Here is a 25,565-nt window from a genome sequence, read left to right as displayed (position 1 = left end):
GTTTTGGTACCTGCACTGGTTTCCAGCACCACTTGATCTGGTCTGTCCTGTTTTTTGAACCCTGGACCCCTGGCAGGAGGAAAGACCCTGACTCTCCGGTGGCACAAAACACGCACCTACACAGGAGAGCAGAACACCCCCCCACACACACTTTAATACTCACTGTGCTGACAATTATAACAATGGAAACGTATTACACTTTGGTTATAGACACGTTACAGAGTCTTCACATACAGCAATACAAATTGAAAAGTAAAAGCCTAACTAAGAAGCTAAGTTTTGGTTTATACTTCAATGATGCCGGTGTCTCAGTAATGGTTGGAGATGCTGCCTCATGACTGTTGGGTCCCGAGTTTGATTCAGGACTGGGAAAGATTGTGTGGAGTTTGCATGTTTCCCTGTGTCCACGTGGCCTTTCTCAGGGTGCTCCAGTTTCCTTCCACCCTTCAAAGCCATGCTGGCTGGTTAATTTGTTCCTCTAAATTCACAATGTGTGTGTGAATATCTTATAACTCACAGCCATTAGTATGAGTAAGAATTGGGGACCCATCTCTCTGCAGTGTGAGTTGCTGGTTTTTAAGGCACCTGTGTACAGATCACTCAAGTCGTGCATGATACAGCGATCAGGTATCTTGAAAGCTTCAGCTCCAGGACTGATGTCGGTTTACTCTATTTTTGACCTTTTGGCATCTCCCTGTGCCCCCCTTCTCTCTCTGATCTTTTTAACTTGCAGTAAATGAACAACAGACCAACAAGTTCCTCCAACTGGAGTGCATGAGCCAGTCAGAGTCTTTGTCTACAGTCTTTATACATCATCCAGCCCTGGCGAGGTCACTCTTCAGAAAGCTGCCCGCCAGTGGGAGTCGTCATTCTCCGTCGCGGATCTCCTTCAGGATACCAATGAGGTTGTCCAGGCCGAAGATGTAGCCCTGGTCTGGGCCGTCGTAGGCAGGGGTGTGGGAGTGGTGGGCGCCGCGGAAGGTGGTGTGGGCGAAATCGATCATGCGGACGTCCACGCTGGGGGAGGCGGAGGGGCTCTCCACACCCTCGTAGATGAGCAGCAGGGAGCTGGAGTAGAAGCGGTAGGAGCCCTGGCGCTGGAGGACAGCGCGCAGCTGGCCGAGCCGCTGCAGAATCGGGCCGATCAGCTCGCGACGCACCCAGCGCCCGTTGTGCAGGAACTGGCACAGCGCCTGCCGCAGACCCGCCCCCGACAGCGTCCGACCGTAGTACTTGTTCCGGCACAGGAAGTGGTCAGAGGTCACCTGGAACACCTGTGGGGAAGAGCTGCGGAGGGTCAGCAGAGTCGTGGACTGGAGCAGAGAGAGGAGGAACGTGGCAGGGGAGAGGGGAGAGGGGAGAGGGGAGAGGAGGGAGGGGTGGGACAGAGGAGAACCAAAAGGGCTGGAGAGGCGGGAGCAGACAGACAGACAGAAGGGCAGGGCAGGCTGCTGTGCCTTACTTGCATGCCCCCCAGCCGCAGGCCGAGCGAGGAGGAGGTGCTCTGCTCACACTTCTTCATGTGTCTCCTCTTCTTCTCCTCGGGTGCGTCGTCGCCGTGCTGCCGTGTGCCCATCTTCAGGTCCAGCACACAGGGACGCATGAATGGCCACACCACGTTCTCCAGCAGCACGAACCCTGAGCACAGCGTCAAGGAGAGAATGCCTGCAGGCCTGGGAGGTTGCGATCAGGGTGGATCTCTGAATTTAATGACTCACTGCTGACCTTGTGCTGTTGTGCTTATTTTCACAACCAGTTTCCCTTTGTGTTTATTATCTGCCACAGACCCTCTGTGTGTCACTGAACCTGGATTCTGTTGTAGTTTGTTTCTTTTTTTGTTACTCATTTTTGCTGATTGGCTGCTACTGTTACAGTTGTTCCATTGATGTGTCTTGTGTATAAATCAACTAGTTCTCTGCACAAGGGAATTCTGGACAGATTGGCATTTGCTGTGTGTACTGGTTACTGAGGGAACGCGTGGGGTACCAAAATGTGCTGCATTGCAGTCTCCAAACGGTAGAAATTTAAAGAGCCAGCTGGTGCATCTTTCAGGAATTTCATAAAAACGGTCACTAGCTGTGCTTATGGTTATAGGGGATTTCTTTTCATTATGCTTTTAAAGAAATATCAAGCAGTGTTTCTCAACTGGTCAGCATTGCTCCGGGGACGGGTGCCGATCTGTGGACCAGGGGTTGAGGAAGATGAATCTAGAGGAAGTATTTGTCTCCAAGCTTTATGGGCCCTGGATTCCATCTAGAATTCCTGATTCTGCTGCCTCAGACTCGGACTTGCATGGCTGCTCCTGGTAAGCGATGTGGAGAGGCAGGATACTCCTGTCCACGAATGGTTAGACCTGACTTTCCTATTGTGCTCTTGTTCCTTCTGTCTAAAACTGCTGCTGGTTTCCGAGTCTGTCAGCCTGAAAGGCAGCAGTGTTTGGTCTTTGTTCTGGTTTGACATAATAATAATAATAATAATAATAATAATAATTGCTTACACTTATGATGCGCTTTTCTGGACACTCCACTCCATGAGCAGTGGACAGAGCGAGCGGCAGTTCAGTGCCCTGTGTTGTGTTTCTTGCAGTTTGTCCTTGCTCACGATACTCCATGTTGCTCAGGACACATGTCGGAATGATTCTGCAGGAGGCCTGGATGCTTACAGACCTCTAGGAATAGACTTCCTGAGCTGAAATTGTCTGACAGCTAGTCCAAGCAGTGGGGCTTGTGGGATTGATGACCACAAGGGGCTGCTGTTTCCCTTTGAGTGATATCCAGTTCTTGCAAGACCGAAGCATAGGGAAAGTGAAAGGGAGACGATTTAACAAAAACACAAGAGTCGTAAAAGATACAGTGCAGCACGTTGGAGGCGCCCTGAGAGGACATGCGGGAGAGCTGCGCACGGTGGCAGTGCAGGCCCCAGGGGTTGTGGCTGTTCTGCTCTGAGGGCTTGCTCTCATTCCCATTGGGGTCCTCCATGTGGAAAGGCACGTCCGAGCCGAGCCCCCTCCCAGTGCAGCCCAGAGTCCTGGGAGGAGAGAAGGGCACAGTCACCAGCTTTACCCCACCCAGTGGTTCCTGGATATCATTTACTTGTGAACTAAATTAAGTGGTTCCTGGACATCTTTTGTGCTCTAGAATTTTATGGAAATTTGACTCAGCTGTTTACATTCTTTTAAGCAGTTACTCATTACTTCTATGAACTGGGCCTAATGGGACTGGAGTGCTGATGTGTTTGTGAGACATGAAGGACCAGAGTGCTAAAAAACAGTGCAGGGTTGTATTTCACGGTGACTTTGTTAGTGTTGGATTATCACATAAGAAAACAATGAGTGAGAGCAGTTGATTGAGCTCTTCTGATCTGGTCATGTTCAGTTTGTGTCATAGTCGGAATAAGATCCTGTTCTGTTAGCTCTGCTGGTGTACTGTACCTTAGCTGTGCACTTCTCTGTCCTTTTCCTCTTCTGTAGCTCACCTGTCATGGTGGGATCTGTCCTGCAGGGGGCTCTCTCTGATTTCCTGGTGATCAGGACTGCTGGCCTTGGTTTTCTTGTGCCTGTGGGCCCTGGGAGATGGCGGAGCTGGGCTCTGGTTGTCCTTATGGGGAGAGGCCACCAGTGCCAGTTGCCCACTGCTGTCTCTCTCCAGGCTCACTGAGATCAACCCTATGGGGAGCGGAGGGTCAGGGAGTTTGACATGGCTTAACTCTAAGTGCCACCACCCTCACCCCACAGTCCAAGCATCCTGTGAACAGAGCAGCTTCTGCTGTTACTCATATTCCTCCTGTAAAATCTATTTTTGTGGTTTATTGCCTCTATACTGCACTAATGCCAATGCACCCCTGTCACTCCTCTTATAATGTGCACCAGTGAAGGGCTAGTGTGTGTTTTAATGCAAGTCAAATTTCTGAGAAATCAGACTATCACATATTATCATATCACGATATCCTATAGGCTAAGAGTGGCTTCTTATTCAGTAAAAGGGAATTTTTATTTTTTATAAATCCTGTGTTTTTAGATTGTATCCTTGGCACGAAGTAGTTAGTGAAAGCCTTGTAGTGCTGCCTGCTTGAATCTTCTCTCGTGAAGCCAAGAAAGTAACCTAGAAAAAACAAATAAATGAGTGGAGCTTGAGCACAAAGAGACTTGGAGAGAGAGGATCATAGGGGCAGACCCAGTGGCCGCTGTCTGTGGGTGCTGGCACTGGTAAGGAGAAACACATCGCATAACAGGACTGGAAATACAAGGTAACGTCATTTCTTGAATCAATGGATTATCAATCCTAATCCTGCTGCTTTGGCTGTTAAATTCATGCAAGTCAAAATGTGCATTACATAAACTGTTCTTAGTAGGATTCTGCAACTGCTTGATTTTGACAGCCCCCCACACTCCGCCCCCTCACCTTGTGTACCCAGTAACCCTTTGGCCTGGCCCCCTCCCAGAACCCTAGAAGCAGCACTGCTGTTTCTGCTGAGGCAGGGGTGTCTTTCCCTGTACAGGTTATTTTGGTTTTATTGCTGTGTTCACTTGCTCTCCCAGGCTAAAACAGCCCCGCTGAGGTGCTCCCCCTAAATTTCTTGTCTCTACAGCTGGGTGTTCAGGTTGTCATCCCTGTCTGCCCCATGGCCTGGAGCTCTGTAGGTAAGCACCAGCACTGTGCCCAAGGCCAGAGCCTACTGCAGACCACACGGTCTCCTTCCACTCCCAGTCAAACTGTAGGAAAGAGTTAAATCTAAGTAGACAGAGTTAAATCTGGCAGTTCATCCTTATCTTGGTGAAGAGGAGACTTTGTTGAGATTTTAGGAAGAACGGTCATGACTCTGGAGATATTTTCTAAAATATTTTTTTCTCAGATTTTTGCCTGTTATAATAATAATGCAACAAATTTGGCCCAACCAAATGCAGCTGCCCTGCTGGCTTTCTCTACCTGTCTTTACCAAGGTGCAGTGGGGCTGGGGTGACTTATGGGGCGACAACTAGCTGGAAACTGTTGAAGCGCACTGTTAGGAATCAAATGGTTCGAATATTCCTCTAATTCAGGCTCCAATGGCAGCAGCCCAGAAACCCAGGGAATAGAATTTCTCTCAGGGTGGGTAACCTGTACAAAGTTCTCCCACACTTGTGCAACTCCTCAGCAACCACAACCTCTAATAAACACACAAACAGCAATGATGGAAGGCATCCTGTGTGTGTTCACCAGTACAGGGGTACCCCATCTGTGCTGCCTCTTCTCAACACGCAGAATGCTGTTATTTCCAGTTAACCCTAGATGTTTAAAACACCACTGCTGGGACAGCAGAGGCTCAGTGGATGAATATGGAAGTTCCTGGCTATGGAGTTAGGGTTTATCTTATCTGTTTTATTGCGTTTTGCATGTGTTGGGGAAATTTGCTGCTTTGCTATTCTTGGGACCAAGTGTACTGTGTGTCGAGACAGTACACTTGGGCTGTGGTGCAGACAGGATTGTTGCAGTCCATTCCTAGTGTACTGCAGTGTATAGGCTGTCCCATATGGACTGTGATAGCACTGATCTATAATATATAGTGTGGCTAAAAAAGTCAACATCGGAGGACAGCATCTCTGTAACTGTCTGTCCAGTTTACTTGATGGGATCATGTGAATGGTTACAGACAGATTCTTCTCAGAGGTGATTCCAAAATTCCACCATCCTCATGTTTCTCAGCTAATGACTTTTAACCCCTAGCCAGAACCAGCCTTCAGCCTCTGGCAGGTGTTAATTATATTATCAATACAAGCTGTGCATGTTGACCTAGAACACTTTAGAATAAAAAAAAAACCTTTTCCTTTTGCTGTGATAAGATACTAACAAAAGAATAGTTGTCTGGGTTGTCGGCCTGCAAGGATATTACCACCTCTGAAACATTTTGATGTTTAGTTTGTTTAGTTGCGTACAGAAAGGGCCAAGTTGTACAGCCTGTTCTCTAGTCTGGACAGGATGTGATCTGTCCAGCTGGTATGAGTCAGTGGGGTCAGTTATTACGTCCACCCCACCCCCCACCCCCCTCCCCATCCTGGAGTCAACAGGGTGTTAAATGTGAAAGGAGCCCCTCATGAGAGCGGAATGCAGGAGACACTGGACACCAGATCAGATCCTCCTTTCACAGAGCAGTCACGCTAGCTCTGAGGGACCATCTGCAAACTCCCCTTTTCTTTTTCAAATGCACAGTAAATTTTGTGTGTGTACCCAAGGCTTTTCTCTGTGGTGCAGACCTTTCATAATAATTGTTAGAGCAAGCCAACTATTGTACATGTATCTTATTTGTGTGGCCGTATAGTTATTACATATCATCCTTGGCAAAATAAAATATCTATCAGCCAGTGATTACGTACACAAGAGTCTACAGGACCTAAAATCTGAAGTGGCTCAAACTGGAGTTCTGTTTGATAGGCTGTTTCCTGTAGTGTTGTGCTACAGCCTACAGTCTGTCTCTGCAATTCCTGTAATGGGTGCCAGGGTGTTGCTGTAGCTGTGGGAGGTGACTACAGAAAGGCAGGCTGACTTCTGACCTGACACAGAGTTGAGAACCTCCCAGCTTGCATTACTCGGGGTCTGGGCCCAACACTGCACATTAATGGGGCCTACAGCTCTCTTTCTTTGCTACAGTTTAACTGGGAGTGCAGTGGTCCTCACTGTTGACCACAGGAGGGACTGTGACTGATATTTCTGGACTGGGTCTTGGAGCTTAAGGGCAATTTTCTTTGATATCGGTGTATATTTCTTTAAGTAAGATAAGGTTTAAAATGCAAATTCTAATAATGTCAAGAGACAAACTTTGCTATTGTTTTATCCTTAGATTGTCCTAGCACTTCTCCATTTTGTATTAGTGCTGGAACAGCAGCCTTAGCTTCCCTGTGCCCTGAGGCAAGAGCAGTTTGCACTGGCCCGCGTTTCAACAGGGCTCTGAACCACTATCTGATCCCTTCAGCCTCAACAGCCCCTAAAATACCTAGCACTTCACGCCTCAGACTGCATTCCTGATGAATATTTTTGGGGAAACCTGAACCCTGACCCTATTTTTCATACGTGCTCAGAGGGGCGTCGCTGGCTGGGGTGCTGTGCTGGGCGGGACTTATGATCCAGGTTCAGACAGCTATAGAGCAGACTTTCTAGTACAGCCTGCACTGGCAAATGTTTTCATGTTTTTTTAACAGTTTTACTATGGTAAAAGTGTAGTAGACAGCAGTGAAAGTAGGGTAAAACACTACCAAGGAGGCTCTGGTCCTTGAGAGGAGAGGATCCAATCTGAAAAGCAGAATTCTGGACCATCTATCCTGGTTCCCAGACATTGTAGGCATCCTGCCTGCTCTCCAGCATCAGTGAATTCATTTCACAGGTTGAATTCATCATTTCAATAGAAAATAATGTGGAATAATGTGGTTGGGTAGTTTAAGTGAAACCACTGCCTTAATGTTTGCTGCAGCTTGTCAGCCTTTTATTTGGCTCCACTTCAGAAAGTCTGTACATACTAGGTCAGCCACAGTCCCATGAACAGTCTCCTTTGATAATGTCCCATTGAAGTGATTTAGTCCTGTCAGACTGGTTTCTGTCCACCTTTCTTTTTCTGTTTAAAATGCAGGATCTGCACTTGGTTTTCTGATGTTGGGGCCCCAATCTAGAATGGTCAGCTAGCGGCAAATCCCCGGGCTAAGGCTCATGGGAACCATCACGCAGCGCTACTGTCTGCTGAAGAACTGCCGAGGCCTCTGCTGTACCATTTAGGTCTGTGGATGTCCAGTCAAGGTCAGAGGCAACTGATTTACAGCACTCCTCACCATTTTCTCTTCTACCCCCCACACACAGCACCAGGGGGACAAGGTTTACTGGTGTGACAGCCTGGATTTGAGCTGCTGTTCCTCAGGCTACAGGACCCTCTACCTGTATGCCATGCCATGAAGAAGTCTGTACTGGATTGGCCGAAGTGGTCTCTGGCTGTTATTGCTCCAAATAGGGTTACAGGGTGATGCATTATCCTGGAGGCACATGTCAGCGTTTTGCTGATGACAGGTCACAGATTCTCTGTTAATTCCATCATGTGCGGCAGCTGGACCTCCTGCCGTGTGCATAATTAATTAATTCATCAGCCACGAGGTGCCCAAGGATAGGAACTGATTTACTCTGCTGTTGCAGCTCAGCAGAGTTTGTGGCCTTTGCTCCCACATCACTCACTGCACGGAAGTAGCAAGACCTCTAGTGAGACACCACATGCCTTGATGCTGCAGCCGTAGCTCCACAGTAGGCAGAGGATCTGTGTCGGTTCACAGGTCATTCTCAGTTTTTTTTAATACACTAACTACTTTTCATGACCACATCAGAACTCCTCAGTCGCTGTTTTTATTGTTTTTGACGTGACTCACTCTTGCCAGCATGCCCAGCTTTTTGCATAAGCAGAGGAGTTGTATCTTAGCCTAGGCTTCGTGCATGGCATTTCTGAACCATGTAACTAATCTAATTAATGACAAATTAATGCCTGGGCTATTCAGTGCTGCTGGTCACAATCTTTAATCCCTGAAACACACAGCTGTCAGTCACAGCTAGTTTCCTCCTCTCCACACCTGTCAGTCAAGTTTCTAATGAGAAATCTGAGTGCTCCACTCGGTCTCTGGAGGCCTGACCCCGCCTTGTTCGCAGACACATCTGCATTTTCTACCAGACAAGGATGGAGGCTGGGTTCTAATTTCCACTGGCCCATTCTAATTTGATCCTTTAAAACTGAGAATACAAAATATTAACAAAGAACTTTAAGGTGCTCGTAGTGCTCAAAATATGTTGGTAGTTCATTCACCTGTAGAAAAGTTTAAGCAAAAGGGTAGAGAAATTTTCCACCATTCACAGAGGCTTGGATCTTTAGAGCCAGGATGCAGAGATCATGTCCTCGGTCTTCATTCTTCACTGGACTTCAGATTACCAGCAGAAGTAGTTATTTGCTCAGTCTGGTCGGTTCAGCGTTTTCCACAGGCATGTGTAAAGAGATAGACCTATCGGCCCACTCAAGTAGTGTGGGATTTCAGTTACTCCTCTGATGCTCTCGTGCCTGTCTGCCTAAGATGGGCTGCCTTTGCTTGAGAATAGCCTGAGAGGCCAATAGAGAATGCAGGTGCCCTGGAACTAAATTTAAGAAACTGAGCAACATCACAAAAGATCTGGGTCTTTGGATCCAGCAGTCCCAGTTTACCTTCTGCCAGAGTAAACTGGGCCAGGTGGGGCAATGTTCTGGGGGGTAATCGTTTTCCTGGGCTACCTGTACACACATGGTCTGCATGGGGCTTAGACAGGCCTGACAGAGGAACAACACAGCTGTTCTACAGCTGCTGTTCACATTCACCAGCGCAAAACTAAAGACATTTTTCTATTTAGCTTTTACTTTCAATAAATATTGTAATATAGTAAATTTCACAAGTTTAACTAATGGTGGAATTAGTACAAAAAGCCTAGTGGATATATATTAGGTTATTACCTCTAACTTAACCTGTAGGATAGTTTGGTCATGCCCATTTTGCACATGTTAGATCTTAAAAATAACACCCATTCTTGAGCACAAGATCTAGATGTCATAACACAGGGGTGTCCAGCCCTTGTTCTTGACAGCAGAAGTTCTGCAAGTTTTATAAGGAACTTTAAATGGTCAATCAGCAGGGATCTGGAAAAGCCTGTTTACTTCCTGTAATTAAGCAGCAGATTGACCTAGGTAAGTCATTTGGAGCTCAGCTGAGGTGACAACTACAGCTCTTCAGCACGAAGGCTGGGCACCACTGACTCGTGAGTTTTCATTTTGAAGAAACCCCTGGCAGCTGCCTGTCTCCGTTGCTCTTGCTCACCTTTGAAGCGAGGAGTGAAGGCCTGCATCTCGGGGGGCAGGGACTGGTAGAAGCCCAGCTCATTGGAGAAGAGGGGCTTGCAGATGGTCGTCTCATTGTAGCGCATCATTCCAGCGTGCCCCCCAACCTGGTGTGTGAAGGGCTCCAGCCGAACCCGAGTCCGCAGCTCCCCATCTTCCACCCCGTTCAGGAGAACCATGCCCGCATGTGGGCCTGCCAGGCACTGGGAGGCTGGGATCAGCCTGCTGTCCACCACCCAGGGATGGGCAGCTGGCTTCAGGACACTGGGAGATGGGGAAGGGGTGCCCCCAAACTTCTGGGGTTCTCTATAGAGGGGAGAGGGCTGGGCTTCCAGGAGCTGAACTGCTGCAAGAGAGGGATTTGGAATATAACTGACCTGATATCTTTCTTGGTCCTTTACAGCCTACAGCCCTTGAGCAACGAAGTGAGAAGCCTCCTGTGTGCTAACTCTGTAGGGGGATGGACCTGGATTGGGTGGAGGAACCGTTTTCACTCTGTTGCTCTGTGCAGGTAATATTGGCTGTTTTCTAATTTACAATCTAATAATAAAGCCAAAAAGGCTGTTCTGTTTGTTTTTGGAAACTGATCAGTAATATAGCTAAACCAATGTTGTATGTCGGTTTTAATGTCAAGTGCAAAGTGCTTTCTTCTTCTTGTGATTTAGATCGTCTTCATTTTCTAATCTGTTTTCAGCAACATATGTAAAGAAAGAGCATTTACAGAATAAAATGTTGGTTTATTTTACATATTCAAGTACAGTGTCATTTTCTAGGGTACATTTTGGCTGTTTAAGGTGATATAATATGAATCCTAATATACTTGAAGGGGCATTCTTAATCTGACAGAAAACACAACCAATAAAATTGGCATGCAGGGGAGAACTCTATAAATATGGCTTTAGACATTTTTTTATTCCTTTTCTTCAGGGTGAATACAAATGTAATTGCATTGAGTCATGTGGCTAACAGGACTCTTTTTGGGGTCTCTGCATTTTGAATCATTGTTTGGACTTTGAAATTGTTCCACATTTCAAAGGATTTCATATAATAACAGAATGACATAATAGAATGTCATCTATTAAAACTAGTCACACTTTACTGGGATTACCCTGTCATCTTTAAATCACAGGCTTTAAAAATGCATTTCAAACACGAATAAAGGAGAGTAAAGAAGCAATTACCTGTTGAGGAAGACAGAGAACAGAGTATAGGTAGCGAAGACAAAATGACAGCTGACCACTGTTCTTGTCTGGCTCCGCTGTTACAACTGACCGATGTTCTTGTCCAGTTCTGCTGTGGCCGCTGGCCACTGGGCATGTCTGGCTCCTTCGTGACACCTGTCACTGTGCTGGTCCGGCTTGGCTGTGGCCGCTGACCACTGGGCTTGTCCGGCTCCTCCGTGACAGCTGACCACTGGGCTTGTCTGGCTCGGCTGTGGCAGCTGACCACTGGGCTTGTCTAGCTCTGCTGAACAGCGGCTGTGTCTCAGTCCCTGTGTGTGTATCTCTCTCAGCTGTCTCTGTATACCAGTCCTGTGTGTAGAGAAGAGTGTGAAGCTCTGGCTGCCTGGAAGGTCGACACAGTACATACTGGCGCAACAGCACGGCTGACGCACTCCCTCCCTCCCTGACAGGTGCCCACACGCGCAGGAATATTTTGCCACAACCGTGTGACCTTAGAGGCCATGTGTCGAGACTGTTTGTGTCCTAAGGCAGGATCAAATTTCCTTTCTGGAAAGCGACTTTTTTTATACATCAGACTTCTTGATTTTCTGAATGGTTTTGGGTATTATTGGCTAAAATGGACATGATTTATTTTTGTGGTCTTTTAAAGCTAAGAATTTACCAAACAGATGTGATTCAAAATACAGCAGCTCATATCTTTTTTGTACTTGAGCTTTTCATTCCTGCATGGGAATGTTACATTTATGCAGTTAATCAAGCAGTCAAACTAATTAAGTCAGGGAGGGACCCCTTGATCGCTTGGAAAGGAATGACCAAGTTCAGAGTCTCAAAGCCCTGCTGTGAGTGTAAATACAGACTACAGCTTTTGTTTGACTTTTGAGAGACAAAGGTCTGGGCCAGAAGTCTGACCTGTCCCGGGACAGACGGAAATCTGGGATAGAACTGTGACAAGTTCGGGTAGTTGTGGACACATTTCACAGATGTACCTTTCTCAACAGGAAACAGATTTGCTAGCTCTTGTGAGTTGTAGGTAAATGTCTCCTGAACACAACCCTTACATAGCAGGGAAATTTATCCCTATAAGCATAAGCCTTCTATAATATCTTTACATGTTAAAAAAAAAAACTCTGTAAAGAATTCAGTAACATTCCATATCTGCTGAGATTAACTAAAATCTTAACCTAATTGTCCGATGAGGGTGCTGCTGAATTAACTGCTTGCAGATGTTTTTAAAAAAATCTTATTTTGACAGATATTGCATTTGTATTAATTTGCTTTTAATGGTGAAAAATGACAGGTTACACCAATCCTGCCTTTTTCTGGAAGAATCATTTGTGATATGTGTTTGTATCTCACAACACAAGATGTTTTGTAGACTGACCTGCAGTTAAATCAGTATGGTTTGTGTCGGTTCTGCTACAGATGTATTTGTTCCGGCTTGTTGACCTACATGTTTTGTCAGGCTTCAGGTTACAGAATCAATTTGCATCTGTGGTCAGCGGGAGACAGGAGAGAATGTAATTCATTACAGTTAAAAATAAAAAATGAAAAATAAAGTGATTTATGGGGCTGAGTGACAGCCGGTTATTAACTCATGCAGCCTTTAAAAGGAGAGTGGGCAAAGCTGCATGCTGTCCAGACCAGGGGCAGCACTGCCCTCTGCTGGTGGGCCCAGGACATGCAGCGCAAAGAAACCTAAAAAATGTAATTGAATATAGTTCCGTGTCAGCTTAGATGGGCACCGGTTTCATTGCATAGCTGAGGTTTATGGATCCTTTTGAAACTGAATAGTCCATCACTTTTGACACTAAATGCAATATTGCAGTACCCTAAATTCTTATTAATTAAAATACATTTAAAATATTGGGAAACAGAAACCTAGCTTCTACGCCATGTGGTAGTGTTAACATTTGGTTGCAGTGGAAGGGAATTCTCAATTCACTTCAGGGAAAGTTTCTTATACTACACTGATTTATCCCTGATGGCTCTTATCAATTAGTGATGACTAAGATGTTTTATTGGCTTAAATGTACAAGATAGGGTTTAAAAATGTTAATAGCTGCCACTTTGCCTTTGATTTACATTGGCAGTGCTGAGCTCCGGCCTACTCCCTCTCAAGATATCTTCCACTTTTATAACTACTTTACTAAAACATTTGATTTCCTTTTTTGCCTCTACATTTGCAGCTGCTGCGCCTTCAGTACTGGTGCTGTGAATGCTGTGAGGCCATTCTCTCCTGCCTGGCACTCTTTTGACTTCAGTCACAAACCCAACACACCGATGTTGTGAAAATAATGAAAATTTATTTCAAACATAACATGGGTTATTAATGGCAAATGATGCAAGAATGACTGAAAAATACCCCCTCCTCCTTCACAGAGTCAGCCTCCTGTGGCATCGCTGGCACAGACGCCCGATTCCAGGGGACAGATCGCTGCGTCTGGAGGAAGGCCGGGCTGTCAGTGTGAGTAACTGCCGCTAACCTCAGGGTGGTCACCCCAGCTTCACCTCGCACACCTGGCTTGCAGGGAGCCCTGTCACAAAGTCACTGCCTCCAGTCAGGCAGGGTGCTCTGTTCATCAAGTCCAAAGTCAGTGCCTGTGCAATACACATCTCAGCATTGTACTCCACTGCCAGATGTAGATTTATCCTCTAGACCCCACAGCTGGGTTAGGCTCTCATCTCCACACTGACACATTGAGAGTCTTGTCACCTTCTGCATCTTTGCTTTATTTGTTTAAGCATTTGTTTATCCCTTCAGTGCACTGAGTGTATACAGCTGTAGGTCACTCATGATAAGGGCATCACTAAACAAATAATTTAATAAGAAGCAGCACCATTCTGATATGGAACAGGCCTTTTAACCAATCTTCTAATTGGCTACGGAGAAGACTGAGAACATTTAGCACTAAAGTGTTGAAAAACCATTGCTTAGGATACCTGAACACAGATTCTCACTGGAGTGTTTTTGGATCTGTGCATTCCCGCTTGGTGTGTCGGCAGGGAGGAAGGGAAAGGAAAGTGGAAGGGACTTTGGCTCAAGAGGGTGAGAGGAGAAGGCTTCTGTTTGAAGAACACACTGTTCTCTAAAACCAACAGCAGTTTTTATGATCAGCTCATGAAGAATCAGTTTCAGAATTAACTTTTTTATATTTGTCTACAAAGAAAAAAAAACAACAACTGTTCAGCCCTGCCAGCTCCATATTCCAGAAAACATTCGAGAAATGTCTCAGGAGTCAGAGGCTCCAAGTCCGCCCTCTCCAGGATTCAATCCAGCACAGAAGGCATATCTGCAAGACATCCAACTGCCTGGCTGATGCTCCCGAAAGGACAAAACCAGAAACCAGGATCTGCAGGAAAGACTGAAGAGTCCCCTCCATCTACAACACCTTCAAAAATAAAACTAACAGATAAAGATACCAAAGATTCTCATCTTCCCGTTCTTTTCCGGACGACTTATTTTTAAGCAGCATGTCTGGTCGAGACAACAAAGCCACTACACAGGATGACTATCAATGAGGAAGACGGCTTTCGAGTTTTATCAATAGAAAGAATTGACCATCTTTTCAAATAGCCAGCTTTGTCACAGCTCCTTTTATAAATTAATCCCATCAGTCTAGTGCAGAGGCAACTGAATGAGACTATAGTGTTGTGTAACCCTGTCTAGCTTGTTCATTAGGTTACTGTTCCTGAGGATGGCAACTTACTGCTGAATCCCAGGTGGAGCCTTTAGGTTATTCAGGCCTCCTGCCCAAAACGAAAACCAGCCAAACACAAAATATTCCCTTTCCTGAAAGATCAGTCCAGTCTGAGACACCACCGCCACCCTGGGCTGGCTGCTGCTTGAGGCACAGCTTGTGAGCGTGTGCTGTGTTTCGGCTTAAGGTGGAGGGGGTTGTTCATGCTCCCCGACACCCCCTAGCTGGAGTCAGACATCTCTGAGGGCTGCGTCCAGCGCCACACCAGGAAGTCCTCTCCGCCCACGCGGTGGCTCTCTGTGCGAATCCGCGACTCGTGGGACGCCAGGAACTCCACCGCCTTGTCCCACACTCTTCGCATTCGCCGTCTGCAAGAACAGACAGAAAGCAGGAAGATGTGACAAAGGACCCCCAAACCCTGGTAACTGTTGCAGATCAATGTCTGCCCATCCTCTTCTCTCATTAAATCTGAGTACTTTTTATCCCCATGTGCTTTCCAATCCCATTTTCCATAAATATCAGAACGTAGCGTTCAATCCTTTATCATCAGCCAGCACACATACACATTCGTACAAATAAAAACAAAATTAACAGTTCTCACAAATGTTTAAGTAAAAAAAAAACCAAGAAAAATGGCTTTTCATTTTGCAATGTGCCGTTACAGAAGTGGCATGTGGAAGACTGGCGTCCTCCTCAGAGGGCTGGACGCATGGCAGGACAGAGTCTGACCTGTTCTGTGGAGGGATGAGGGAATCCCGGATGTGGGGGATTGGAACATACGGAAGGGGCTCCAGTCCCTGATCCCAGTCCTTATAGTGTTCCCGGACCGCAGCTGCAAAACAGCAGAGCCTAGTGCTCAATGACCATACAGTACAGCACAGCCCATGACACACAAAGCCACGTGCAGCCCAGCCAGCACCACTCACACACAATAATTGAGCACCTGTGTGAAGAAGGACAGAGATGTGGGGGCCTGGGCAGGCCACAGGGTGTGCAGAGCCCCATAGGACGCTATATGACACAGGTCATGAACAGGCTTTATGAAGGGCTTTTTAAAAAGGTAAACCAGTGTCTCTAAAAAGCTGTAGTAAATTACACAAATCTAAAACCCAAAATGTTTAAAAGTCAAATTACAGGATATTATACCACTTGTATTGTACTGAGAATTTGAGGTCGGGTCTGTATGTGTTTTATGGCTATTTATTCAAAGGCAGAAGCTCAACTTGGCCTTTACTGTTTAAATAATGTGGATTATCTGACAAGGGACACACAAAACTTGCTGATGTGTAAAATCCTGCAGGGGCCTGGGGTTCATATAGAACACAGCTTGCCCAGGAAGTGCACAGGCCAGTCAAAGCCATCAGCTATACTACTGTCTTCGACCAGTCCCCTGCCCCCCCCCCACCAACACCTGCTCATCGGCGCCCCCCTGCTGCCCAGCATACCGATGATCCTGTGGACCAGCTCGTACATGGCCTGCTCCTCCTCCTGCAGCCGACGCCAGCGGTACCTCAGCAGCACCAGCACCCCCCACATGACACCCAGCGCTGTGGAGACACACACGGAGGCTCACAAACCGCAGGGAGACGTGCAGCCCAGCTCCATACCCGTGACTCCAGTGTCTCCTGGATTTTGGGCTGCCTGAGCTCGTCATTTAACCCTTAACTCCACTAATTAATTGCTCACTTTGAAAGTTTGTTTAAACTGTTGGGAAATTCACAAGTGACACGAGTTGTACAACATTTTAGGTTCTGTTTTGCTCTCCAGTCTTATCTTGCACCTACAGTACATGTGAAGAACATTTCTAAACTCAAACTCCCCAGACTCTTGCACTGTACAGGAACTGAGCAGGGGCGCACCCAGAATGAAGATGAAAGTCCGCTGGAGGGCAGTGACTAAGGCCAGGCTGAGCCGGCATTCGAGGCTCCGGAAGGGCCAGGAGGACTGGACGCACTGGACTGCCTGCACGGACACCACCGGCTCCGAGGGGTCCTCTCCCACCAGCCTGGGACAGACAGAAGCACACTGGAAAGGTAAGGGGCGAGAGGATGCCACTCTGTATGTCTGGGTGCAGGAAGCTGACAGTAAAGACAGGCAGATGAACAGATGTGAGCAGACAGACACCGGACCACAGCACAGACAGATGAGCACAGAGAACTAGAAACCTAATTTTATGCTGGGATTTTGACTTTTTAGGAAGTTTTGAACTATTTTAATTCAAGAGACTTTAATAGCTCCCCTTCCTTTGAGAGAGAGGCAGCTGATCTCCACGTTAATTAACAAACAAGAGCTTTGACTAATTACCACCTTCTGATTTCTCACTGGAGCAGGTTTGATAATACCTAACCAAGCCTTCTTGGAGTTCTTAACTTTGAGCACTTACTGAATTCCCAGGTCTGTCTCACTCTGGAGAATCCATTCCAGCGCTGCCTCCAGCTTGCTTGCATAGTCTCTGTTTAAAATCTGCTGAAGAGATTTCAGTTCAGTTCCTGGGATGGGCAGATAACTTAATTACAGAGAAATAAAGACAGGACACGTCCACTACAGTCAGAGCAGGTGAACACAGATCTTTTAAGTGCGTGTTGAACTGATCTACACAGCTCCTGTCCTATGACAATCCTGTCATACAACTGCCTTTTAAAAGTCTCAATTCCCTAGATTCAGCAGTTTGAGAAGTGATAGCTTGGTAAATTTAAGCTTAAGTCTGCAGACTGTCAAAAGTATTAATGATGGGGGCACAGACCCTTGCTGGTCGTGACATGTTTTAAGATCAACTGGGGCAGAGTGGAGTGTGAGGGATAAACAGGCAGCTCCCATGGAAACTCTGCAGCAGCCCCTCAGCTTGCTGCATGGAAATCCTCACCTGTTTTCATAATTCAGAACTGTTCATCGTTTTCAGTTTGTTTCACACTGTCATGCTAAACTTTCCATTTTTTAAGATCTTAGCAGGTAGAAAAAAACAAAGAATTCAAATGAATGAAGTTATCGGGTCAATAAAGAGACAGAGCTGAGCTGCAGCGAGAGGCAGTGGGCGCACTGCTGCAGAGCCCAGTTCCTCAGACACGAGGGCACCACGTTCAGCACGAGTGTGTAACCAGCATCACAGGGAGGAAAGGCTCACCGCCAAGTAATTCCTCACGTCTTCGATGGGAACACATGCGTTCGTTAGTTTGGATGGGTTCCCACATTCAAAGTCACCTAAACAAGAAGAGAGAGAGTAATATGTTGCTCAATTGCTCATACAATTTTTGCATGCAAGAATCTCTTCTGGTTTCAAGACTACAGCTAGCAAGAGAAGGACCCATTTTAGTAAAACGTTTTGAAATGCTTGATCTTTTGTTCATGAATAAAACAAATCTGTGATTTCACTTAAAAACGACTCAATAAATTAACACTAGGACTGCGTTAATTTAGCTGTTCTGTTATTTGTTTGAGCACATAACTCTTAGTGATTCGGTGATATTTGCATGATTTAATGTTTCCAGAGTTTTGCAAGACTGTGACACATTATAAAGCTCTGTGTTTATTCAGCTGTCTCAGTGATCACAGGAAGTACCCACGACCTTTGTGAAAGCCATTCTGAAATTCTGTATCAAGGTGTATTCTGTGTACATTAGTAGAGACAGGGGTTAATGTGGTATGCAGATCTTTTAGACTACCTGGAGCTGGATTTCTCTTTCGCTAATGCACAGTGCCAAGCAATACTGGCCAGTTATGAATAAATGGTGTATTTACAACTGAATGCCATGCAGAGACAGTAAAGAGTATTTTTAAAATAAATTTAACAATAACAGTGTGGCGCACTAATTTATTCGACCCACTGGTTTGCATCATATGGTTAGGAGCAGGTTATTATAGGAGGGCTATATTGACACAAAGGCTCAACATCTTTGTGCCCACACAGGGTGTGCTCACTCCACACGACACGCTCACCCCACGCCCCCTCCTCCCCTCCGGCCGACACTTCACCTGCCACCTTCGCCAGGAAGCTGTACAGCTCTGACAACAACTGCAGGTGCACCCTCTGCTCCTGAGCCCTGCAGTACTGGGAAAGGAGGACAGAGGGGCAGACAGAGAGACAGGTGTTACACAAACTATGGTGCTTGACCTCCACTTAAAGACCCAGTACCCATCAGAACTGCTTTTAATACTGCATTACTACCATTATCCCTGTGTTTAACTGTGGGTGCAGTTTCCTCTATACTGTTTGAAGGAGGTGGGTCTCTGTAGCAAGTGTTGACGTGTACCGGGAGACGGAGCCACAAGTGTGGGAACCTGCTGCTGTCCCACCCCCCTCACCCCGCCTGGAGATAGACCTGTCTGCCCTCCCGGTGCTGGAGTTTGCTCACTGTCAGCAGCCAGCTGCAAGACATTCCACAAGCAAAGCACAACACCTTTTCATAGCAAGCTCTAGAACAGTACTCGCATCAAACTCATGAGTTTGGAAATAAAGTCTGGAAATACTTCAGAACCACAAAGCTCTTGACAGAAAAGCATCGACTCCGCCTCACTGGCTGCTACTCTCTTTCCTCCAGTTAAAGCCTGCCTCGGAACTTGTCACCCCAACAGTTTCTAATCTCCACTGCCCTCTTGTTACTCTTGTTGTGACCGGGGCGTTCACTACTTAATCACTTTGTGAAACTGAAAATCAACTTTCGCCTTACTGTGTCGGTCTTCCCATCGCAGTCCACGCTCAGCCCTTGAACTGGGAAAAGGGGAGAGAGGCGTTAATTTCCACAGCAACAGCAAACTGGGCAGTAACTTCAGAAAGCGGGTGAAGCGGGTATTTACTGAGACAGCGGCAGTCGGGGGTCCGGGCAGCTGGGTTACTAATAAGCCTTGGCGCTCTGACAGGGACAAGGCATGCGGATGTGAAGGACGGGTTTCTCAATCCAGAGCAACTCATTAAACGAAAGAGGAAAAGCGAATTTGCTCACTGTTGCTGTTGGCGTTCTCGGGCTGGCCCAGACTCATAGTCTTCATATAAACCAGCCAGATGAGAATCAGGCTGAGGATTACGGTGCAAGCCAGCAGGACCCGCGACAGCTGCCGCTCGCAGAAGCGATTTCGCCGGGTGGAGCCGTCATACAGCCTCTGCGCGTCCACCCTTCTGAAGAAGGAAAAGTTCGTGCTGTCGGACAGCCGCCGGTTCCGGCTGTCCTCCCGAGTATCGCGAACCCTGCTCCCGTAGTCATCATCATCTTCATCGTCGTCGTCGTCGTCCGAGTCTTCGCTGTCCTGGTGGAAGCTGGCTGTCCGCTGGCGGTGCCGGGGGCTGCCGCTGCTGTGCCGGTGTCGGGAGTGGATGTAAGACTGGCCTCTGAGGAGATGCACTCGGTTGTAGTCAGCGGTGGCCTGTAGCTTCTGGAGTTTTTTCTGGTACAGTTTCCTTGTGTAATCGGATATGGGACCCGGGCTATAACCGAAGGACTTCAGCTCCCTACGGAGCAGCTCGTCCGAGAAGGCGGCCATGTTTAGTGTCCTGGGCGGAAGTGTGTTTTAACACACCGAGGTGGGCGTTCTGGGACGCCATGTTGGAAAGGACACAACCGTGTACGAGTGGCAGAGGCATGGAGCCTCTGTTCAGTTGCTGATTAAAAAAACATTTCTCTTGTAAATTCGGTTCGTCACTACATTTCAGTGTTTTTTATTTTAAACATAACCATGTACATTCTTGATGTATCAATAAAGTTTTAATAATATAAAAAAAATGATTTCACATTGAGGGTTTATGTCTTGTTTTTAAATTCTAGTTTTATGAATGTGGATGTATTACTTGTACTTATTACAATTTCTGTGAGAAAGAAGATACAGTCAGTATTCCAGTAGTTTTACAGCCTCTAACACTCAGCTTCTCCTGTTATTGAGACGGCAGTTGGAAATCAAGACGCTGGATGGACCACAGACACCCTCACAGCCCAGAAGGTATTTCCTTTGCTCTCGGGGCCATAAACAGAAGTCACAATAATCAGGAAGGGAATAAAGTTTATTCTTCTTATTTATTTACAATGTAATATTTTCACTGTGTTTTTGAAGCTTTGGAGCATTCATCGTCCTGGCCAAAGTTCCCATTGGCCCATACCAATCATGGCCTCCTAATAATCCCCATCTATGAATTGGCTTCATTACTCTGCTCTCCTCCCACCTGATAGCTGGTGTGTGGTGAGCGTTCTGGCGCACTATGGCTGCCGTCGCATCATCCAGGTGGATGCTGCACATTGGTGGTGGAGGGGAGACCCCATTACCTGTAAAGTGCTTTGAGTGGAGTGTCCAGAAAAGCGCTATATAAGTGTAAGCAATTATTATTATTATTATCTATGACTCTCCTAATCTTTGTACAATGCTGATGTACTTTGTGGGGATTTACAGACCTATAAAAGCCTGCAAGGCTCAGCAGATGTACTGGTGGGTCTGAGAAAATTATATTTGGAATTTAAATGTTTTTTTTTAGTTTACCTATTTACAATTCTTGTAAACCTTGTATACCTTGAAAAAACTCTGTCATGATTTAATTTGAGCCTTAACCCCAGGTTCATAGACACTTTACATTATACACTTTACTCTGCTTATACCCTGTCTCACCACAGTAATCAGTTTTCTAAGTTCACATGTAAACTCTTCCAGACTGCTGATCCTGGTTACTGAGCTCACACCATTTTCTTAAATGGTATGTATTTCTTGGTATGTATGCAGAACCATATAGATGGTCCTTCACACACTTTTTTGGTGCAGAAATTATGTATTGCTTTAATAAAGAATAACATGAGAAAGGAATGGTCAATTCAGTTTTATTAAGCATGGTAAAGAGGTAAAGTGTATCTGTAGACATGCTTTAGGAATATTAGAACGACTTCCAGTTGCTTTAAATCAGAGCTGCTGGGCTTCTCCTCACTCGGCCACTAAAAAGCAGAAGAACACGGACGGATGAGTAGAGCAATGTGATATTATAAATTTGCCTTAAAAGTATTTGCAAAGTATTATGAAATACTTTTATTTAATTGGTGTCTGTGTCTACCCCTTGTATCTTCTACTGCATTCTAAACCCTTGTTTTTAATTGTGCTAATTCTGTTAACTCCTCTTGTTATTTTTTCTTACTGTAAAGTACTATACTACTTTTAAAGGCAATGTATAAAATAACATTGTTTATTATTGTTGTTTTTATGATTATATAACTTTTAGGTGTTATGGATATACTGTACAGATTTTTTAGTATAGTAATTGCATGTCAGTTAATAGTTCTTCTGCTGTTTTCATAGACTGTGCTGTTGGCAGGCTGCATATGGAAAGACCTCTGTTAGACCAGTGTATCCCAGCCTGCCTTGCCTCACCTTGCTCTCCCACCTCCAGCATTTCCTGCAGGATCTCCCCCAGGGCAGGAGCGAGCTTGTTCAGCTGCTGGTGGGTCAGCCGCACCCCGATCTCCAGGGGCTCCTGCAGGCGCAGGCAGGGAGAGGTGTGGGCAAGCGGACAAAGAGGAGCAGTAGACTTTACCCCACTAAAGCTTCACTGGACTGGGTAAAGTAATGGCTTGTGACTATCCAGCCCATGTGACTCAGTACTGTTCTGCAGGAGTGCATGTGTTAGAATGGATTCCTGTACTGAGACTTAATATGAATAGTTAATTCCATAAAAAGAGACCTCGTTTAATCCCAAGCTCCATCTCTTTTCTGAGAACTTCATGGAATGCACCTGATCTCTTTTATCACATTTCAAGTGAGTTACCTTATCATCTCTGTGTTACCTCACCTGTGATGGCCTGTTTTTCTGCTCAGCATATAACTGGTGTAGGCATAGCAACCTCCTTCATTCCATTGTGGGTCATGTTTTTCAAATAAACTTTAATTACGTAAACATTCTACAGCAGAAAGGCCAATTAAACAACTTAGTGTCAATCAATTAATTGAGTTAGAACCCCCTTGATTAGTATGGCCTGCATGATCCTAGGCTTCCTGACCCCCGGTACGGCCAGACTGGGGCTCATCCTACCTGGACTGCGTCATCCTTGACGTTCCACTCCGTGCTGGCCAACTTCCCAAACTCCCTCTCCTCAGATCTCGGCTCTAAGTCCACGGATTTCTTGCCTGCCTTCACTTTCTCCTGCTCCTGTTGAGGAGGGCGTGTGACACAGCAGGTATTAAAGGGGGAAAATAGGTGAGCAAGAGATTCTCCTTCATGCATCTCAGTGTTTTGATTTGAGTTGTGTTAATGGTAACTGGATTGAGCAGGGGCTCATGCTAACAAAAGCTCTGCAGGAACAGATCCTCGATGAGGAAGACTGCTGTATTCAGCTAGGGAGAACCCTGCTTGTACTGGGAAGCAGAGCAGTGTTTCTGAACTGGGCTGCTCTGGTTTGTCTGTTCGTCTCTCTCAGACCCCAAGACTCTCAAGACCCCAGACTTGAAACTCTAGTGAAGCTCCACAGGCGCACTAAGATACACATATCCACAAAGACCTGCAGATGAGCTTAGAGGGACCCAGGAGCTGAATGGAAGAAAAGGTAAACAGTTGATCTCCTGTGGTTTTCTGGTTGAGCATTCTTTTGTGAATTACATATTTTTTTCTTTCCTAGCTTTTCTCTCTTGAGTTCCGACTTAAATTCAGAAGACCTTTTTTGGCTGGAATAAATTACAAGTATTGCCAAAGCATTTAAAGCCATTTTAGATTTTATGGACATACCGAAGTGTGATTCAGCTCCAGTTTGTAAAAACATAGTAAATGTCGAAATACTTTTAAGACAGATTCGTTGTTGTGTTTATCCTAACAGCCTCCAACACATCCAGCCTATGCGTATAAAGATAAATGCATCACAAACACTCATCCATACACAAAGTTCTTCCTGTATATAGTACAACACCAACTTGTTGTGCCAACTTGTATGGCACAGAGGGGAGACTCTCAGTCTGTCTCCCCCTCTCTACTCCGGACATTACCATCATCCTCCTCATGTCACTAGGGCTGATGAAGCTGAGGAAGCCCTCCGTCTGCTTAGCAAGCATGGCCAGAACACACACCCCCAGCAGGCAGCCAATCACCTTGCTGTGCAACATTCTGGTGCCCTGCAGTGTGCGAGAGACACAGGCACTGAAGTCAAAGTGTGTGACACACAAGAGACCTGTCAGCAATAACTGTGTTTTAAATGGATCAGAGGACAGCTTTTAAAGCAGGAATATAATTACTTTTTCAGCAGTGATATAATAATAAGAGCTGCTTTTGTACCAGTCACTAACAAATTAGCTAACCCTGCAACAGTAAAACTCCAAACCAGTCACCCCATTTCTAAACCTTTGATGTCTGCTGGCCTATTTGAATGTTAAACTGCCTTGATTTATTTATAACAGACATGACCCCATCATCCTAAATCTGGGCACAGTGGAGCGGCTGCACTGTGCCTGTAGTTTAAGCTTTTAGAGATGCTGTCTCCACATAAGATAAAACTGGGGCTGAAACTTTTTTCCTAAATTTAAAGAAACAATTTTATGGCTGCATATAAAATACAAACCCTTCTCCTGTTAAATTCTTCTGGGCAAGTTTAGGAACAAAAACAGGAGACGTTTGATTGAGCAAGAAAAAAATCAAGAAACATTTTCAGCTTGAATGTGATGAAGAGTTAGGTTTCAAGTGCAGATGAGACCTGAGAGCTGTGGAGCAGCAGTTCCTTCTTCGCTGGATTGGCACACAGCTGGATGCCCATGAGTGTGGCGATGTTCTCACCTGAGCTGTCAGTGTCCTGGTGCGACGTGCTGTGTGCTGTCCTCCTCAGAGAGGTGTCCTCAGTGCTCTGCCGAGGAGAATCTCAGATATTTATAGTGTCCAGCTTCACATAACTTGTTGCTTTCAGACTTCCTGTTTGAAAGAGTCCAAGGATAACCGTTTTCCAACTCCATAGAAACAGCTGGTTCTTCTGCTAAGAGAAATCAATTTAATGGCCTAAGAACTTGACTGAAGGACCATAAAGAAAGCATTTGCCTCAATCGTGTGTGATATCTTCGTCCTCGTCCTGTTTTAAACCCTACAGTTGCTAAGCTGTAGCTTCCTGTGTTTCCAGGAAGGTCCAGTTAGAAGCTGGAGCTGGGCTGAGTCTGTATTAAACCACTGGTTAGGCAGGCATGCAGTCAGTATGAATGGCAAACAATCAGAGAGATGGAGTCCAAAGGCATGCTGTCCAGATTAATGTCCCCTGTACTGCATGTATGGCCCCTGATGGAGTAGTGTCCTGTCCAGATTGTGGTCCCACCTTCCACCTTGTGCCAGACAGGTTAGGCTCTGGCTCTCCGTGAGCCTCTGGGGACACAGCTGCTACTGAAAAGGCATGGAGGGGTAGTCTTTGGTGCTTAAAAAAGATTGGCAAGACTGAGTAAAAGCACAGACAATTGTGGCAAAGCCAGTCTCCACACAGCTGTTTCACTGCCCAAAAGGAAAACAAGAAAACAAGAGATGCATTGTTCATTGTCTCTTTGACAATAATCCTGGCTGTTTCAGTGCAGAGACATTTCATGTTGAGGGGGAGCTGCCATTGTTCTTCTGATTGTGACTGAATGTATCTGCCTCTTTTAGAATACAGGCAGCTTTAGAAGGGAAGGGATTTCTAGCTGTTTTTATTTATTTGTCTTTTTAGAGGAGGCCTCTCTCAGTCATGCTGTGAGCTGAGCTACAGCCAGGTGTCCACTCTGAGCTCTGCAGCTCTCAGTGAGCTTTCAGTGCTATTTTCAAGCTCTTGTGACACTCAGGGCTGGGAGCAATAAAGTGCTCCGGGTGTGGTGTCTCTCATGGGCAGCAGACCTGAGGGTGGAAAACCTGCAATAAATTCACAGGCCTCTTGGCATCTTC

General features: G+C 46.0%; 3 protein-coding genes across 4 annotated transcripts; all 3 read right to left on the bottom strand.

Moving 5' to 3' along the window:
* Window positions 1-133: 133 nt before the first annotated feature.
* LOC148831088 (inositol hexakisphosphate kinase 3-like) lies at window positions 134-11,471 on the bottom strand. 2 transcript variants are annotated; one of them, XM_088920223.1, is made up of 6 exons: window positions 11,037-11,471; window positions 9,836-10,201; window positions 3,475-3,664; window positions 2,852-3,027; window positions 1,463-1,638; window positions 134-1,274 (listed from the first exon to the last, which is right to left on the bottom strand). In XM_088920223.1, the coding sequence occupies exons 1-6, from the start codon at window positions 11,170-11,172 to the stop codon at window positions 867-869; spliced, it is 1,452 nt and encodes a 483-aa protein (XP_088776349.1). In that variant the 5' UTR covers window positions 11,173-11,471; the 3' UTR covers window positions 134-866. The 2 variants fall into 2 exon arrangements, with proteins under 2 accessions (XP_088776349.1, XP_088776350.1); XM_088920224.1 differs by having other exon boundaries at window positions 9,836-10,198.
* Window positions 11,472-13,324: 1,853 nt separating this feature from the next.
* LOC148831087 (LEM domain-containing protein 2-like) lies at window positions 13,325-20,398 on the bottom strand. The gene is made up of 9 exons (XM_088920221.1): window positions 19,675-20,398; window positions 19,402-19,442; window positions 18,707-18,782; window positions 17,859-17,935; window positions 17,121-17,200; window positions 16,597-16,742; window positions 16,183-16,284; window positions 15,467-15,569; window positions 13,325-15,105 (listed from the first exon to the last, which is right to left on the bottom strand). Exons 1-9 carry the CDS (start codon window positions 20,207-20,209, stop codon window positions 14,958-14,960), a joined length of 1,308 nt encoding a protein of 435 aa, XP_088776347.1. The 5' UTR covers window positions 20,210-20,398; the 3' UTR covers window positions 13,325-14,957.
* A 1,119-nt stretch (window positions 20,399-21,517) lies between these two features.
* mlnl (motilin-like) lies at window positions 21,518-24,510 on the bottom strand. Its single transcript, XM_088920222.1, has 5 exons — window positions 24,450-24,510; window positions 23,669-23,794; window positions 22,725-22,841; window positions 22,067-22,169; window positions 21,518-21,636 (listed from the first exon to the last, which is right to left on the bottom strand). The coding sequence occupies exons 2-5, from the start codon at window positions 23,783-23,785 to the stop codon at window positions 21,626-21,628; spliced, it is 348 nt and encodes a 115-aa protein (XP_088776348.1). The 5' UTR covers window positions 23,786-23,794; window positions 24,450-24,510; the 3' UTR covers window positions 21,518-21,625.
* Between the last annotated feature and the right edge of the window lie 1,055 nt (window positions 24,511-25,565).

This window comes from Atractosteus spatula, chromosome 7 (genome assembly GCF_055471065.1).
Source record: "Atractosteus spatula isolate fAtrSpa1 chromosome 7, fAtrSpa1.hap1, whole genome shotgun sequence".
NCBI lineage: Eukaryota > Metazoa > Chordata > Actinopteri > Semionotiformes > Lepisosteidae > Atractosteus > Atractosteus spatula.
This window is presented reverse-complemented; position numbering and strand designations above follow the sequence as displayed.

Bases quoted from the DNA above. Each gene is read 5' to 3' on its own strand.
- LOC148831088 (XM_088920223.1), bottom strand. From the start codon at position 11,172: ATGCCCAGTGGCCAGCGGCCACAGCAGAACTGGACAAGAACATCGGTC. The intron at 3,665-9,835 runs GTGAGCAAGAGC...CGCTCCCCATAG, and splicing joins CTTCACTCCTCGCTTCAAAG to GGTTGATCTCAGTGAGCCTG. The intron at 3,028-3,474 runs GTGAGCTACAGA...CTCTCCTCCCAG, and splicing joins GACAGATCCCACCATGACAG to GACTCTGGGCTGCACTGGGA.
- LOC148831087 (XM_088920221.1), bottom strand. From the start codon at position 20,209: ATGGCCGCCTTCTCGGACGAGCTGCTCCGTAGGGAGCTGAAGTCCTTC. The intron at 15,570-16,182 runs GTATGCTGGGCA...GCTGTTTTGCAG, and splicing joins GCTGGTCCACAGGATCATCG to CTGCGGTCCGGGAACACTAT. The intron at 15,106-15,466 runs GTCAGACTCTGT...CTGTTCTTGCAG, and splicing joins CTCATCCCTCCACAGAACAG to ACGGCGAATGCGAAGAGTGT.
- mlnl (XM_088920222.1), bottom strand. From the start codon at position 23,785: ATGTTGCACAGCAAGGTGATTGGCTGCCTGCTGGGGGTGTGTGTTCTG. The intron at 22,842-23,668 runs GTAATGTCCGGA...CCTCCTCAACAG, and splicing joins GTGACATGAGGAGGATGATG to GAGCAGGAGAAAGTGAAGGC. The intron at 22,170-22,724 runs GTAGGATGAGCC...CTGCGCCTGCAG, and splicing joins TCAAGGATGACGCAGTCCAG to GAGCCCCTGGAGATCGGGGT.